The following is a 14446-nucleotide window of genomic DNA, read 5'->3' on the forward strand; positions in this document are numbered from 1 at the left end:
GTTAGACGAACCTATCGCACTCCCCGAAAGTTGTGTGCGTCTTAAGTAGAGAGATTGTCATGCCAACTACCCCATATCGAAAGAAAAGCCGTATGTATCACTTTGATACAGAGGCTGAGGTTATTCCCCATATCGAAAAAAATGACAACTACCCTAAAAAGGAGATTTCCTGACAAAAGTTTTTTTTTGCGAACATTGCATTAGAATGGCAGAAATAGAATTCTTTTTTTTTAGAACCCGCAGAAGCTCTGCGCGTCATTCCATTAAGCATCAGAAGAGATCAACATATACAAGAGTCGCTTGTACAAGGTTGTAGCAGTCACAGGTGATTGCTACAGCCAGGGTACATGCGGAACGCACACCTCCACCCCTAAACCCAAAGCAACTACTCTCGCGCCGCCCTACGTAGGCAACCCAGGTGGCCCACTCCTCAGAGACTCGCCGGGAAATCTCGAGTGCTGTACTAGAGCGTGCATCAAACACCCGGGCATTCCTCTCCAGCCATAGGGAACAGATGACAAGGAGGACAAGGGAGTTGAGGGTTTTCCTGTTACAGCCCGTGGTGGCCAACTCCGCCCGAGGCCACCACTCTCGGATAGTAGATGTAGCGGTTGGCAGCGGGGGGTTCCATCCGATGAGCCTAAAAGCCTCCACCCAAACCGAGGCGGATAGAGGGCATTGGAGCACTAGGTGATCGTATGTCTCCGCCGCCATATTGCACAACGGGCAGGTGGCATGGTTAGGCAGTCCATGTCGTTGCAAGCGGTCCGCGGTCCAGCATCTTTGCCAAAGAGCCAGCCATCCGTGAAACCGGAACTTCATGGGTGCGAAGGAGTGCCACAGTTGTGCAGCGCCAGGAAGCGCCACCTGGCCTGCGAAGAACGTGTGATACGCAGAGCGCGAGGAGAAAGCACCATCTGACGACCACTTCCACCTAAACCCATCACAGGTGCCCGGCACGACCTGAATGTTAGCCGCAGCGATGGTGCCCCATAGGCGGAGGAACTGGACGACGGCATCCACCGTTAGGGTACCTGCGATGTCGCGTACCCAAGCGCTATTCGGGAGGCCATCTCGCAGCACACGAGACCGTCGCAGGCCAGGCCGCACCAAACAGAGAAGTTCCGGCGCAAGGGCCGTGACCGGCAGGCCATTGATCCACAGGTCCTCCCAGAAAAGGACGCGAGAGCCATCTCGCACATCGACGGTGGTCGAAGCGGTCACAAGGCTATGAGCCTCCGAACGTACAGAGAAATAGAATTCTGGCAACAACTATTTTTTCGCTGTATCAGAGACAGAGACAGAGAGCAAGCTGCATTGTGTCGCGGGTTTAGTTTAGGAGCAGGAGCTCTCTCCTCTCAATGAGAACGCACGAGCTACGGCTAAAAGTTGGATTCTCAGGAAAACAATATAACCACTTGGACCTGTAATGTTTAGCCGGCGCCAGTTGTAGATCCATGTCGCTCTCAGAACCACCGAAAACAACATCCAACTAAGCACCATATATTACACTAGAATAGTAGGTATCAGAGGAGAAATGACAAGACAAATGTATGAACGCCATCCAATCCGAAACATTGAGTGCGTCAGTACCAATGTTACGATAACTTTCAAAACCACGTTAAATACAACACCTTGCCACCCTAGCGGCATCGCTCCACACACACACACAGCCGCTCCTGAAACAAGAGCGCCCGTTGCGTCCAACGCAATGAGACCGCACACCATTGAAGCTGAAGCTTCCGGCGGCGGCGCTGATGTTGAGGAGGCGGTTGAGCCCAGCACGCTCCGCCACCGCCAGAAATCCGCCAAGGAAAGCTCCTCCCATGCGGTGGCCGGGGAGGAGGATGATGCGCTGGGGTCGGTGGAGCAGGCGTTCGCGGGCCAAGCCGTGCCGACGTGGCGGGAGCAGCTGACGTTTCGCGCCTTCGTGGTCAGCTTCTTCCTCGCCATCATGTTCAGCGTCATCGTCATGAAGCTCAACCTCACCACCGGCATCATCCCCTCGCTCAACGTCTCCGCCGGCCTCCTCGGCTTCTTCTTCGTCCGCCTCTGGACGGGCGCCATCGAGAGGGCAGGGTTCCTCAGGCAGCCGTTCACGAGGCAGGAGAACACCGTCATCCAGACCTGCGTCGTCTCTGCATACGGCATCGCCTTCAGCGGTAAGCTCTTTTTGACTCATCTGGCTCCCTTTCTAGATTTCTAGTTGCGCAATCTAGCAAGGTAACAATGCTTCAGAGTTACTTCATGTGCCATCTTTGTCTTGTAGCAGAGTAACTCTGTTCTTAAACTCAAAAGTACGCACATATGCAGACTCCCTGAAAAAAAGCCACATAGGCAGACTGCTGGGGCATGCTAATGGAACCTTCTAATCAGTCTATCAAATGTACCTGCGATATGTAATGCGTTTTTCAGAGGAAAAGCAGCATAACCGAGTAACGGTTTGGTGCACACCTTTGCGATTAATTTACGGAGGATTGCGTTAACAAGTTGTCTGCTCTTGGAGACCAAATCAAAATGTTCTCTCGTTATAATTTTCCACAATTTTTGTCATCTAATTGTTTGTCTCAATTGTCATTCCTATATACCGATCCTAAATTTACACTACGAAGTCCTTAATTTTAGTCGAACGTTGCAAGTTCTTAGTCTGTTATTTGTCTTATATCTGTCAGGTTTTTTCAGAATCCGGTAACGTCGGAATTCTACTTTTAACAGTTATTGAAAATCATATTTGTAAATTTCATATAATAATGAAAAAAAAATCATGCACGTAGAAACTGGATACAAGTATGTCCATATCGATTACTAAAATTAAATATGACCATTTGTGACCTGTACAAAAATAAAAATGATTTAGGTTGCGTACCAAGTTTCAAATTTAAAATTTAAACACGACGATTTGTGATCCTATAATTTGTGCACTGTTAGGAAATGGTCATAACTTTCTGTGAAAATATACAAGAGTAAATATCAACCCCATACTTATGTGTGTGATTTTATTACGTATTATTTGTTGATACTTATAAATATGATTCTCACTTAGCTTTTAAAAAATTGAGTTCATATATGTACCTTGGTTCCTTTGATGATTTCAAGTCATATATGGGGTGAGGCAAAAACCGATACTTAGAACTCTCATAGAAGAGATGAACAGACTCAATAGTTCACCAAACTTGTCTACTGATTTTTTTCCCTTTTCTCTGATGAAACAAAATAAAATCCTTTTACAATAGGACGTTCTTTTCCTCTTATTGAAAAACCGTGGTCTTGCCGATTACTCGACAATAGCACGCTGATACCATTGTTGTCTCGATTATTCGCCACGTTGCCATCACCATCTCAGTAGGGGACATGCAAGCTGCACATGGCCTCGAGCTGAAATAGAGGACCTAGATGGCTTGACTCCATACCTTTGAATATACGCATGATGTGAAAGTATAGAAGAGAAAATTTAAGTGGTTTGGCCTATGGATTGTGACGTTGTACACTTGACAAGTTGACATCAGAATTGTCCTTTTTTTCCAGTCTTAGGCCCTGTTTGGAAGTGATACTCCTAGGTTCGTCGAACATTGACCTTGTTACGGTTGGATAGAGATGGTGATATTATTTTGGGTGAATAATTCAAATTTTGAAAATTTTGATTCTTTTTTAAAATCATGTCATGGAAACCAGACGTAAGTATGAATGGTGGCCATCGAATCTGGTTAACCGGGGTTTACTGTCCTCGGTTTGTACTTCCTTTTCTAGGGAGCGTGCATTTTATAACCTGAACTTGGTGTATGCATATTTTATACTATACGTTTTCGGTGCAAGCAGATATGTGATGTTCGTTGTACTAACTTATTCAAATTGATTAGGTGGATTTGGCAGTTACTTGTTCGGCATGAGTGAAGTTATCGCTAAGATAGACGCAGAAACTAACACTCCTGACAATGTCAAGGATCCTCAGATCGGGTGGATGATTGGATTTCTGTTTCTCGTCAGTTTTGTTGGGCTGTTTGCTCTTGTACCCCTCAGAAAGGTTAATCTTCAGCTTGTTTCTATACCCTCCACATTTGTAGTTCCGGCATCGCAGCATTATTTAACCATCTGATCACTTGCTGGTACAGATTATGATCATCGACTACAGGCTGACCTATCCAAGTGGCACTGCGACCGCCTATCTTATCAATGGTTTCCACACGCCAGAGGGTGCAAGGCTTGCAAAGTAAATCATCTGAACATCATAGTATTTGCTAGTATTCTTCTTAGTGACAGTCAGTTACTGACAAGATTTAGGTATGGTGCTTCAGGAAGCAGGTAAAGACACTGGGCAGGTTCTTTTCGTTCAGCTTCCTTTGGGGATTCTTTCAGTGGTTCTATACTGCTGGAGATCATTGTGGATTTGGTAGCTTCCCTACATTAGGCCTTCAAGCCTATAAGAACAGGTTAGACCTGTTCATCTTGGTCTGAATATCTGAAATTAAAACAGAGTGAAGCATCCTGAATCTATTTGGTCACGACAATGTAATAATGTCATGGTCCTCAGAAGTCAGAATTCAACACCACATCTCAAATTTTGCAGGTTTTACTTCGATTTCTCTCCTACCTATGTTGGAGTTGGTATGATCTGCCCGCACATTGTGAACGTATCTGTTCTACTTGGAGGCATCCTCTCATGGGGATTAATGTGGCCCCTGATACACAACAAGAGAGGGAGTTGGTTCAGTGCTGACCTAGGAGACGGTAATCTCCAAGGTCTCCAAGGTTACCGGGTAAATATCTTCATATTTCATCATCTTCGCTTTCTTACTGCTTGCAAGTATTGGTACTGAGCAGCATATCACCAACTATGGTATGTAGGTGTTCATATCCATCGCCTTGATCCTTGGGGACGGCCTGTACAACTTCGTCAGGGTTCTCTACCGCACAATTTCTGCCTTCCTAACGATGGTGAGGAAGCATAACACCATTCCGGTCTTCGACGAGGTCAGCGCCGCGCCAACCGGCGAAGGCCTCTCATTCGACGAGGAACGCCGCATGAAACTCTTCCTGAAGGACCAAATCCCCAAGCCCATCGCGTACGCGGGATACGCCGCCGTCGCCGCGGTGTCGATCGGCACCCTGCCCCAGATCTTCCCGGAGCTCAAGTGGTACTACATCCTGCTCGTCTACGTCTTCGCGCCCGTGCTGGCGTTCTGCAACGCCTACGGTTCGGGCCTCACCGACTGGTCCCTCGCCTCCACCTACGGCAAGCTCGCCATCTTCATCTTCGGCGCGTGGGCCGGCGCCTCGCACGGCGGCGTGCTCGTCGGGCTCGCCGCCTGCGGTGTCATGATGAGCATCGTGGCCACGGCCTCCGACCTGATGCAGGACTTCAAGACGGGGTACCTGACGCTGGCGTCGCCGAGGTCCATGTTCATCAGCCAGGTGATTGGCACCGCCATGGGCTGCGTCATCGCGCCCTGCGTCTTCTGGCTCTTCTACAAGTCCTTCGATGTCGGAAAGGACGGCAGCGAGTACCCGGCGCCGTACGCCACCGTGTACCGGAACATGGCCATACTGGGCGTCGAGGGCTTCTCCAAGCTCCCCAAGCACTGCCTCACGCTCTGCTACGTGTTCTTCGCGGCGGCGATCACGATCAACCTGATCAAGGACAACGTGCCGATCAAGATCGCGAAATACATCCCTCTCCCGATGGCCATGGCGATACCGTTCTACATCGGGCCCTACTTCGCGATCGACATGTTCGTCGGCACCGTGATCATCTTCGTGTGGAGCATGGTGAACAAGCCCGAAGCGGAGGCGTTCGGGCCTGCGGTGGCCTCGGGGTTGATCTGTGGCGACGGCATTTGGTCGTTGCCGCAGTCGATCCTTGCTCTTGCCAAGGTGAAGCCGCCGATTTGCATGAAGTTCCTATCGAGAACCGTGAATGCCAGAGTGGATACCTTCCTAGGAAATTAGCCGTGTTCAGCCAGGAATCTGGCGGCAAAAGAAAAGGTATTACTGGCTAGTTTGAACCCGTATATACATATACTGTATCATCACCCTCCTACAATCACGAGTGTGTATTAGGCTGCTACGCATGGTGCTGTACTAATGTACCAAAGCTTGTGCTGGGTAATTAGTAGTACATGGTATATATGTATGCTAGCAGGAATGCCAAAACTGTGTCGCAAACTCGCAAAACATCCTTCAAACATTAGGCTGATACGCATGGTGCTGTAGTAATGTAGGAGTACCAAAGCTTGTGTTGGGTTATTAATACATGTTATTATGTACGGAGTATGTATTTTTTTTGATAATAGGTGATTTATTACTTAAAAGTCAAACATTACACCCGATCTATGCATAATTATGATGCACACAGTCGTATAAACTTCACTACAACCAAATAACTGAAGTTCTCGATAAGTACTCAAGAAAATAATTAAAACATGCCTATGTCGAAGGAGGGTTAATCCGTAGATCAGACTATCATCTATGTTGGAAAAAATATCCCTTATCGTATCCTCCAATAACGTAGACACCTCCATAAAAAGATCACGACGCGCCACACTTTGTAGAAGCGACCACAAACGAAACATAGTTGTGCAATGGTAGATGACCGGCCTGCATAAGTGAAGAAAATTTATCATTAAAAATCTTGTCATTTTTACATAGATACGGCGATCAAATAATTGCAATCACTCCCACCCCAACCCCAATAAGTAGCTTAAACCTAGGATCCGCACCATTGTGTCACTTGTCGAATATATTCGCAACACTACGTGGTGGGTATAAGATGGAACCTATTTGGATAGCTGAACATATAAATTTGGCAAATTTACACTTGAAGAATAAGTGCTTTATGGCATCGTCTTGATGACAGAAGACACACTCTTTTACTTCACTGCCAATTACGTTTTGCAAGATTATCCTTGGTGAGAAACACCCCTCGGACGAAGATACCACACCAGCCTTAGTTTTAAGCGAGATCTTTATCTTCCAAATTTTCATATTATTATTGACGAGAATATCAGGTTGGATTAAAGCATTGTATATAGAAGCCACCAAGAAAGAACCACTCTTAGGTAGATTCCAATGAAAAACATCGGACCCCCGCGTCAAATGGAGTGAATCCATACACTGTAACAAAGCATTCCACGATGCTTGTCTATGCCTAATGATACTTCGTCTGAATGATATATTTGGTGAGGATTTTTCCAACACCTTAGCGAGTCTATCACTCTTGTGTTGCACAATATTGTACAATGACGGATATTGTTATTAGCGCGTGGGAGCCTAGTGATGGCTCGTGAAAACGATCATATTATCTCCATCTAAACCGAGATATTTCATTACAATATGTAGTGAATATCTTCCCATCTCTACCATAAAATGCTACTATATACTTATGTGTGAAAATCTTATGCTTTGATTATTCTGTGCAGAAATAGAAGCAAATATGAGGAAATCATGGGCAATTAATGAAGAATCGCGGGATGAAATCATCACCAAGTCAATCAGGGTCGAAAACCTAGTCGTGGAAGGTTTAGCGACCACTGGTACGGTCACACAGCCTGCACGAGGTGGTTGTACCATGTGTCCGTGGTTTCGCCTCATCAAATCCAGTATAAAACATAAAGGGACTCGAGGCATTTGAAGAATACACACAGAGAAAAACCACATTTCGCCGCCAGATCAGATCTCATCTCACCCAAACCATCAAAGCTGCCGCCATTGACTTGCCTTCACTATATTCTCCCTCCATCTACTTATAGTATAGGTTCGATGTTCGGTTGATGGTATATTAAGACTCATTATTCATCTCTTTGAGATTTGCTACATTATTTTCTATTGCTCATCTAATTATGTGTGACTGGCCCACTCGGGAAATTGACTGAGGCCTAATCCTCGCAACATTTTGTCCATCTAACTTTTATGAGATATTATGTAATATGAGGATTGAAATTCATTTCTTGTCTTAGATCTTTCTATCTTCATCTTGATAGTTTGATAGGTACCCAAAACCAACAAGATCAATAAAGGTTTAGAGGTCTAAGTACTTTTAGATGCATGATTCGACTCTTTGCTATAGGTGACAATACAGATAGATCGATAATGTAGTTACTATCTAGGGGTAACGGTGTAGTCAAGAAACTTAATGTGATCCTTCGATATTTATATCTTAATACATTGCTCCACGTGGCATGCAAGGGCAACCGAGGTGGACAATTGATCCGTCAAAACAAAGGCATGCGGCATCATGGTGCACATTAGGACATACCGTACACATAAGTGTTTGCATCTCCCTACTTTGATGATGATATTACACATGTATGCTTCATTTTACCTTTTAAATCCCATATACTAACGCAAAGCTGCAAGAAGAAACCTCAAGCCTAGGCATATCTCGAATCATCGGCACACAATCTATACAAGAACACGTTGATCCGGTAAGGAAACAAAACTAGAGATTTCGCTCGAGTGATCTTACACCAGAAAGCGATCTTCTTGTAAATTCAATAAACCTAGGTATCCAAGAAAAAAAGCTTAGATACTACAATCTAGTAATCTGAGTCGAAGGCTTCAATCCCTTTTCTAGCGCCGTTGATGGGGAAGCAATCGCTAACCCTGGTGAGGTCATTTTTTTTTACAAGTTTAATTATTATTTTAGTTTATTATTTTCTTAGTGTTCTTAAACCACACTTCACCGGGGAATTTTATTTTTGCCCCTCTTAACTTGGCATCTCTATAATTTGGCCTCCATTACTTTGCAATAGATATTTTTTCTCCGCTTTACTTGGTACTTTAACAATTTGTCCTCTAAGAGCATCTCCATCCGCGTCCTCTAAAGTATCCCCTAAACGGCGCCGGATCGAGTGTTTGGGAGACGTGTTTCGTTCGTGCTGCATTTGGGGGACGTCGCTTCCCAGCCGCGTCCCCCAAACAAAATTTCATATATTTAAAACTTAAACAAATTCATTCAAACTTGCTATATATTACATAGATTCGAACGAAATTCAGTAAAATTTAAACTAAACCTAATCTAGTGCTTGCGGCTGTCGGAGGCATCGTAGTATTGGTGGAAGTTATACATGTCGTCGGTGACGACCTCCTGCTTGCCACGCTCGTCGGGCTCGTCCTTCACCGCGCCGCTTGGTCCAGCCTCGCCGTCGTCGGTGAGGTCCACGAGCGGCTACCTGGTGTCGCGGATGGACATGGCGATCGCCGCGTCGAGGTCGCCCCTCCAGGCGTCCTTGTCGTTCAGCGACGCGAAGCACGCCGCACGCAGCCCTAGGCAGTCCTCGGGGTCATCGCTTCTCGCGATGAGACGTTGCTGCCACTCGTACTCTACCAGCAGCGCTACCTTCCCGGCTGCCTCGTCATTCTGCTCCTCCTTCACCTCTGGCTTTGGGATGAGGAGGGCGCTCAAGCCGCGCCTTTGCTGCTGCCGGCTGCCGCTACCGCCACGCCTCGGAATGACTGGCGCCGTCGCGAACTCCGACTCCTCCTCCTTCACCTCGCGCTTGGGGACGGTGTAGGGCGCGGCGCGGTTCGACGAGAACGGCGCTGATCACGTCGGCCGTGATGAGGAAGAGTTGGAGGAGGAAGAGTACGTCCTCCTCGGCTGCCAGTGCGCTGCGGGCGTAGGAGATGCTGGCGGCGACGACGGTGTCTCCAACGAAATCTGTTAACATTGCTTGACCAAAGGTAGGCGACGAGGTTTTAGGCTTCCGAGCCGCTGACGCATCGGGCCCGCGTCTCTTCGCCTTGCTTTTGTTGTGTCTGGCGTGCCCGGAGCGTCCCCTGTGTAGCGGGGACAGGCTTGGGCTCGGGCGTTGGACACCGTATCGGTCGCGCCGGACAAAAAGAGGTTTTGGGGCACGCGGCTGGGAACGTTTTTTCGTCCGGCGCGCCCCAAATCCCTTTGGGGGACGCAGCTTGAGATGCTCTAACAGATTAGGGAATCTCCAACGGACCGACGCATTTCGGACGTCCAAAATGTCCGATTGTGTCCATTTGCGTCGGCCCACAGACGCCATGCGGCCCGGGCGACCGTTTGCGTCGGGGTACCTCCAGCGGTGCAGACGCATTTTTTTAGCTGAGACAACGTCAAGGTCGTTAATGGATTTTTACGTACCATCGGGGCGGCGATTAACTGTTCCCGCGCGACGATGGCTGTTCCCGCGCGTGCCCAATACATTAGCAAGTTTCGCCGGCGTTTCGCGCACGCGGGAAATGACCTGCACGGCAACGCCGTTTCCCGCCCCGCCGTGGCTATATATGCTGGACACCGGCGGGGGTGACAGGCACACCTCAAGCTAAACCCTAGCATCCATCCATGGCCGAGCACAACCTTAGCTGGGATCAGGTTGTTCAGATGTGCCGCCACACCCACCCGGAGGAGGACGAGGAGCTAGTCGCCCCCGCCGTTCAGGCCGACCAGCTGGACCTAGAGGAGGCGGAGGTTGCGGAGACGGAGGCGGCAGAGCGAGCGCAAGGGCGCCTCGTGGCGACCAGGGCGGAAACCGCCAACGCCAGGGCCGAGCTCGCCGACGCCAGGGCGGCGCTCGCGGAGGCGCGGGCAGTGATGGCGTCCCCTCCACCAGCGGACGCCGTCATCCACGACATCGCCGACGACAACGATACCGTACCCGGCCGCTTCGAGTTCGCCGGCGACCAGCGGGTTCCGCTCGCGTCCTTCGAGACCCTCGCTGGGGACGCCATGTGCCGTCAGGCTTGGGCAGCGAAGGAGGAAGCCCACAGCTATGTGGTCGCCATGGCTCGGGGGTACATGTGCTCCAACCTGGACTCGTCCAGCGGAGGGGCCCTTCTCCCACGCGGGTCGACCAGGAGAACCGGGAGCTGGCGGGCGTCGACGCCAGGGACGAAGCGGTGGAGGAGGCGGCTAGGGACATGGCCCGCTTCCACGCCCAGCTGGCGGGGTTGCAGGCGACGACCCAGGCGAACGAGGCGGCGGCGCCGGAGAGGCCAACTCTATGGCCAGGAGAGTCCCGTGGGACTCCTCCCTGGCCGAGGCCCTCGAAGGCCGCATGCGGCAGGATGAGACATCCGATCGCCGCCGTGCGCGGTGCGCGGAGCGCGTGAAGCGCTCCTGCTTCGATGACGGCGCTGGCCCCTCCGGTGGCCAGTAGTAGGCCACACGACTGCGAGTAACCCAGGCCGTGGTAGGCCGCACGACGGCGAGTAGGTACGACCGTTGTAGTTTTAGGTTAACTGGACTAACCATATGTAAAGATGGTCCTTGTGGCAATAAATAGTAATAAAAAAATATTTTGCTTAGCTAGTCACTGTAGACCGGGTCCGGATGCACTGAACACGGACACTTTCCACGACCGCGCGGCGTTCGCGAAGACGCAAATCTGGCACATATTTGGGCTAGTTTTACATCGCCACGAACGGGCCCGATCACTATGCATCGCCCCATCGGAGGTGGTACCTGATCGTATTTTTCAGCCCGCGGACGCAAACGGTTTTGCTTGAACCGTTGGAGATGCCCTTAGAACCACGTGAAAAGTCACCTCTGCCCCTCAATCCTATTTGTTGACACAATTCACAAACTCACGCGACCTGCACATGTCGCGATTTCTTCCATGGCGCTGGCGGTGCACACATCCCGCTGCCGGCCAACTGCACGACTCTCTCAGCAGCTCCCCTCCTCTAAACCGCCCGGATCCTCCTCCCGCCATCCATGGCTTCCTGTCCGGACCGCCCAAAGCGAGCAGCGCCGACAGCGTGGAACAAGCGGACCGGCGCTTCTTCCCCAGATGCTGCTCGTCCCAGACCCTCCCCCACTCCCCTCCGGTAATCCAGTTTGACTCCCTACCCCTCCTGCCCACCATCTACTATGTTTTGTAGCTCGCAGCCGCGGACGAGCTCGGGAAGGCGGCGCAGCGCGGGAGGGTGCTGGTGTCCAGGAGCATGTCTAGCTGACGCGCGGCGACGGCAGTGTGCTATTTTTGTACGACTCCTTGCCGCGGGCGTACAATGTGCCATCTGCAGGTCGTCGTCATCCACGACAACAGGAAGACCGTGTGTTTCCCCTTCTCATTTCCGTCGGCGGCCGGGCCCTTGGGCTACGCCGCCGCGGGTTAGTTCTCTCCCTCTTGGCTCTCAACCGGAGTTCCTACAGCGGCAACAAGTCGGATTTGAAAATCCGAATCTCTTCCACATTGTGGCCGCTACAAAAGAAATTCGGGCGATGCTCGTATCGTTCTTGGATTCGGACTACATCTCCTACTCGGATCAGAAGTGATGCATCGGCTGGTTCAGCTACACTATAAATGCAGCCAGGAGGAGCCTGCCCGTCGTCCGTGTGCTTCAACTGAGATCAGATAACACCTGTGGTTGGTGCGCAGAAGCAATTCGTCTTCCAAAAGACCTGGTTTTGCAGTTGTTCTCGTGAAGGCGTCAGCTTAGCCAGGACACCGATCTCGAGCCATTATGTTGAGAACTTTGCGTAAGCTCCTATCTGTTTCTTCCTGTTCGCTAAAGGAAATTCAGAGAAACTCACCGCTTTTGGAAACTGAGGTCGTGGTCAGAAATTCGCCGGAGATTCCACAGGATGTATTGCTGGATATCTTTGCCCTCCTGGAGATCCCTGACCTCATCCGTGCCGGATCTGTCTGCTCGTCGTGGCGCTCTGCGTGTACCACCATATGCAGCCAGCCTAAACTGTACAAAAGGCTTCAGACCCCTTGCCTCCTCTACACGTCCGAGTCTGCTGGTGAGAACGTAGCTTGTCTCTACAGCCTCGCAGAAAAGCGAGTCTACAATTTTACTCTTCCAGATCCGCCTATCCGCAGTAGGTATCTGGTTGGGTCCTCACATGGCTGGCTTGTTACTGCTGATGAGAAGTCCGAGCTACACCTTGTCAACGTGGCCACTGGTCAACAGATTGCTCTCCCGTCAGTAATCACCAATGAGAGTGTGAAGCCGATCTTTGACGACGCAGGCACAATTGACAAGTATGAGTTGTGGGAGCCAATGCACGATATTGACTTAGACTTTCAATATACTGGTCACTATATGACAATCCATGCTCTCGATGAGCTTCGTGACTTCTTCTACTACCAATCTTTCATATTTCCTGATCCTTCCACAGGAAGCTACATTGTAGTTCTCATCCACGGTCAATCACTTCAGCTTTCGTTTGCAAGGGTAGGAGATTGCAAGTGGACCTTGCTGCCGCCAGGTTGGGACTACCAACAATGCATGTACACGGATGGTCTGCTGTATGCATTCACGAGATTCGGAAGAATCGACACTTTTGATCTTACCAGTCCCACCTTCACAATGAATACAATTACAGATTGCATGAAGAATTATATCCGTGGGTGCATGTACGTTGTTCAGACTCCGTGCGGCGATCTGCTGCAAGTTCGCAGGAATTATGAACTCATAGACACAGATGACAATGAGATCATACGTGAGACTCAGGAAATATTGCTATATAAAGTTGACATGGCAGCAAAAGAGCTTGTGAAAATGAAGGACTTGCATGATCAGGTGCTATTTCTTGGGTATAACCAGGCACAGTGTTTTAGTGCTAAAGAACTTCCCCAGCTGAAGCCAAATTGTGTCTATTTCACAGATGATGAGTCGTGTGTTTCAGACTATAAGAATAATAGCCGGGATATAGGTGTTCTCAACTTGGAAAATGACTCCAGGGAAGAAATTTTACCTCAACTTTGGTCCAGCTGGCCAAGCCCCATATGGATAACACCCAGTCTCGCAAGCATGAACTGGAGTTGTACAACTAATTAGATAAGTAACTTATTGTAATTATATAGCCCGTTGGGATGAAATTAGAAATGGTCCAATAGGGTCGTGTTGACTCAAGTTTGCCAAATTTGCGGGCACAAGCTATGACTACGAATGCATGTTCCGTTTATCTCTTCTCTAAACCTTATTTGGGATTTTTTTACTTTCCTTTTCCGAATTGTCCAATATGTTTTGTTTTAGAGTACATATGTCCAATATCTCTTCTCCAAATAGTTTTCAAGACAAATCTATACATGTAAATTTCAGTTTTCCAATCTAAAGATCTAAAACGGGATTTTCAGTCAACTTTTCAAAAGTTTCAATGAAATAATGCCGAAAACGTCACTTATTTCTGGGTGGGGGGGGGGGGTCCACAAGAAAGCAAGGCACCTTGAGCAGCAATTTCACTATATATTCATGTCTCAACCTATTGTGTGTAGTTTCTACATCAAAAGTACCACAACAATTTCCATACAACTACGAATTTTTTGAAGTCCAAGTGTGATGGTTATGCAATGCTTAAGATCTGTCAACAAATCTAATTTTGAATACGGTTTATGATCTTCATACAACTTGAACCAAGTAAGTTAGCCTAGCTATATGGTTATAAAGAAAACGCTTTACCGGAGGCAACTCAAGATATTTTTATTTTTACTTTATTTATACATGCTTGATGTACCATGTTAGTTTTGTTTTA

At 48.8% G+C, this 14446-nt stretch overlaps 2 protein-coding genes across 2 annotated transcripts; both read left to right on the forward strand.

Moving 5' to 3' along the window:
• The first annotated feature begins 1670 nt into the window (after positions 1–1670).
• On the forward strand, positions 1671–6225 carry LOC124676774 (probable metal-nicotianamine transporter YSL12). Its single transcript, XM_047212803.1, has 6 exons — positions 1671–2162; positions 3858–4021; positions 4110–4207; positions 4293–4427; positions 4565–4754; positions 4843–6225. Exons 1-6 carry the CDS (start codon positions 1712–1714, stop codon positions 5941–5943), a joined length of 2139 nt encoding a protein of 712 aa, XP_047068759.1. The 5' UTR covers positions 1671–1711; the 3' UTR covers positions 5944–6225.
• A 6193-nt stretch (positions 6226–12418) lies between these two features.
• LOC124677132 (F-box protein At5g25290-like) lies at positions 12419–13879 on the forward strand. The gene has a single exon (XM_047213130.1). The coding sequence runs from the start codon at positions 12430–12432 to the stop codon at positions 13750–13752; it is 1323 nt and encodes a 440-aa protein (XP_047069086.1). The 5' UTR covers positions 12419–12429; the 3' UTR covers positions 13753–13879.
• The last annotated feature ends 567 nt before the right edge of the window (positions 13880–14446 follow it).

Source organism: Lolium rigidum, chromosome 7, assembly GCF_022539505.1.
Source record: "Lolium rigidum isolate FL_2022 chromosome 7, APGP_CSIRO_Lrig_0.1, whole genome shotgun sequence".
Classification (NCBI taxonomy): domain Eukaryota; kingdom Viridiplantae; phylum Streptophyta; class Magnoliopsida; order Poales; family Poaceae; genus Lolium; species Lolium rigidum.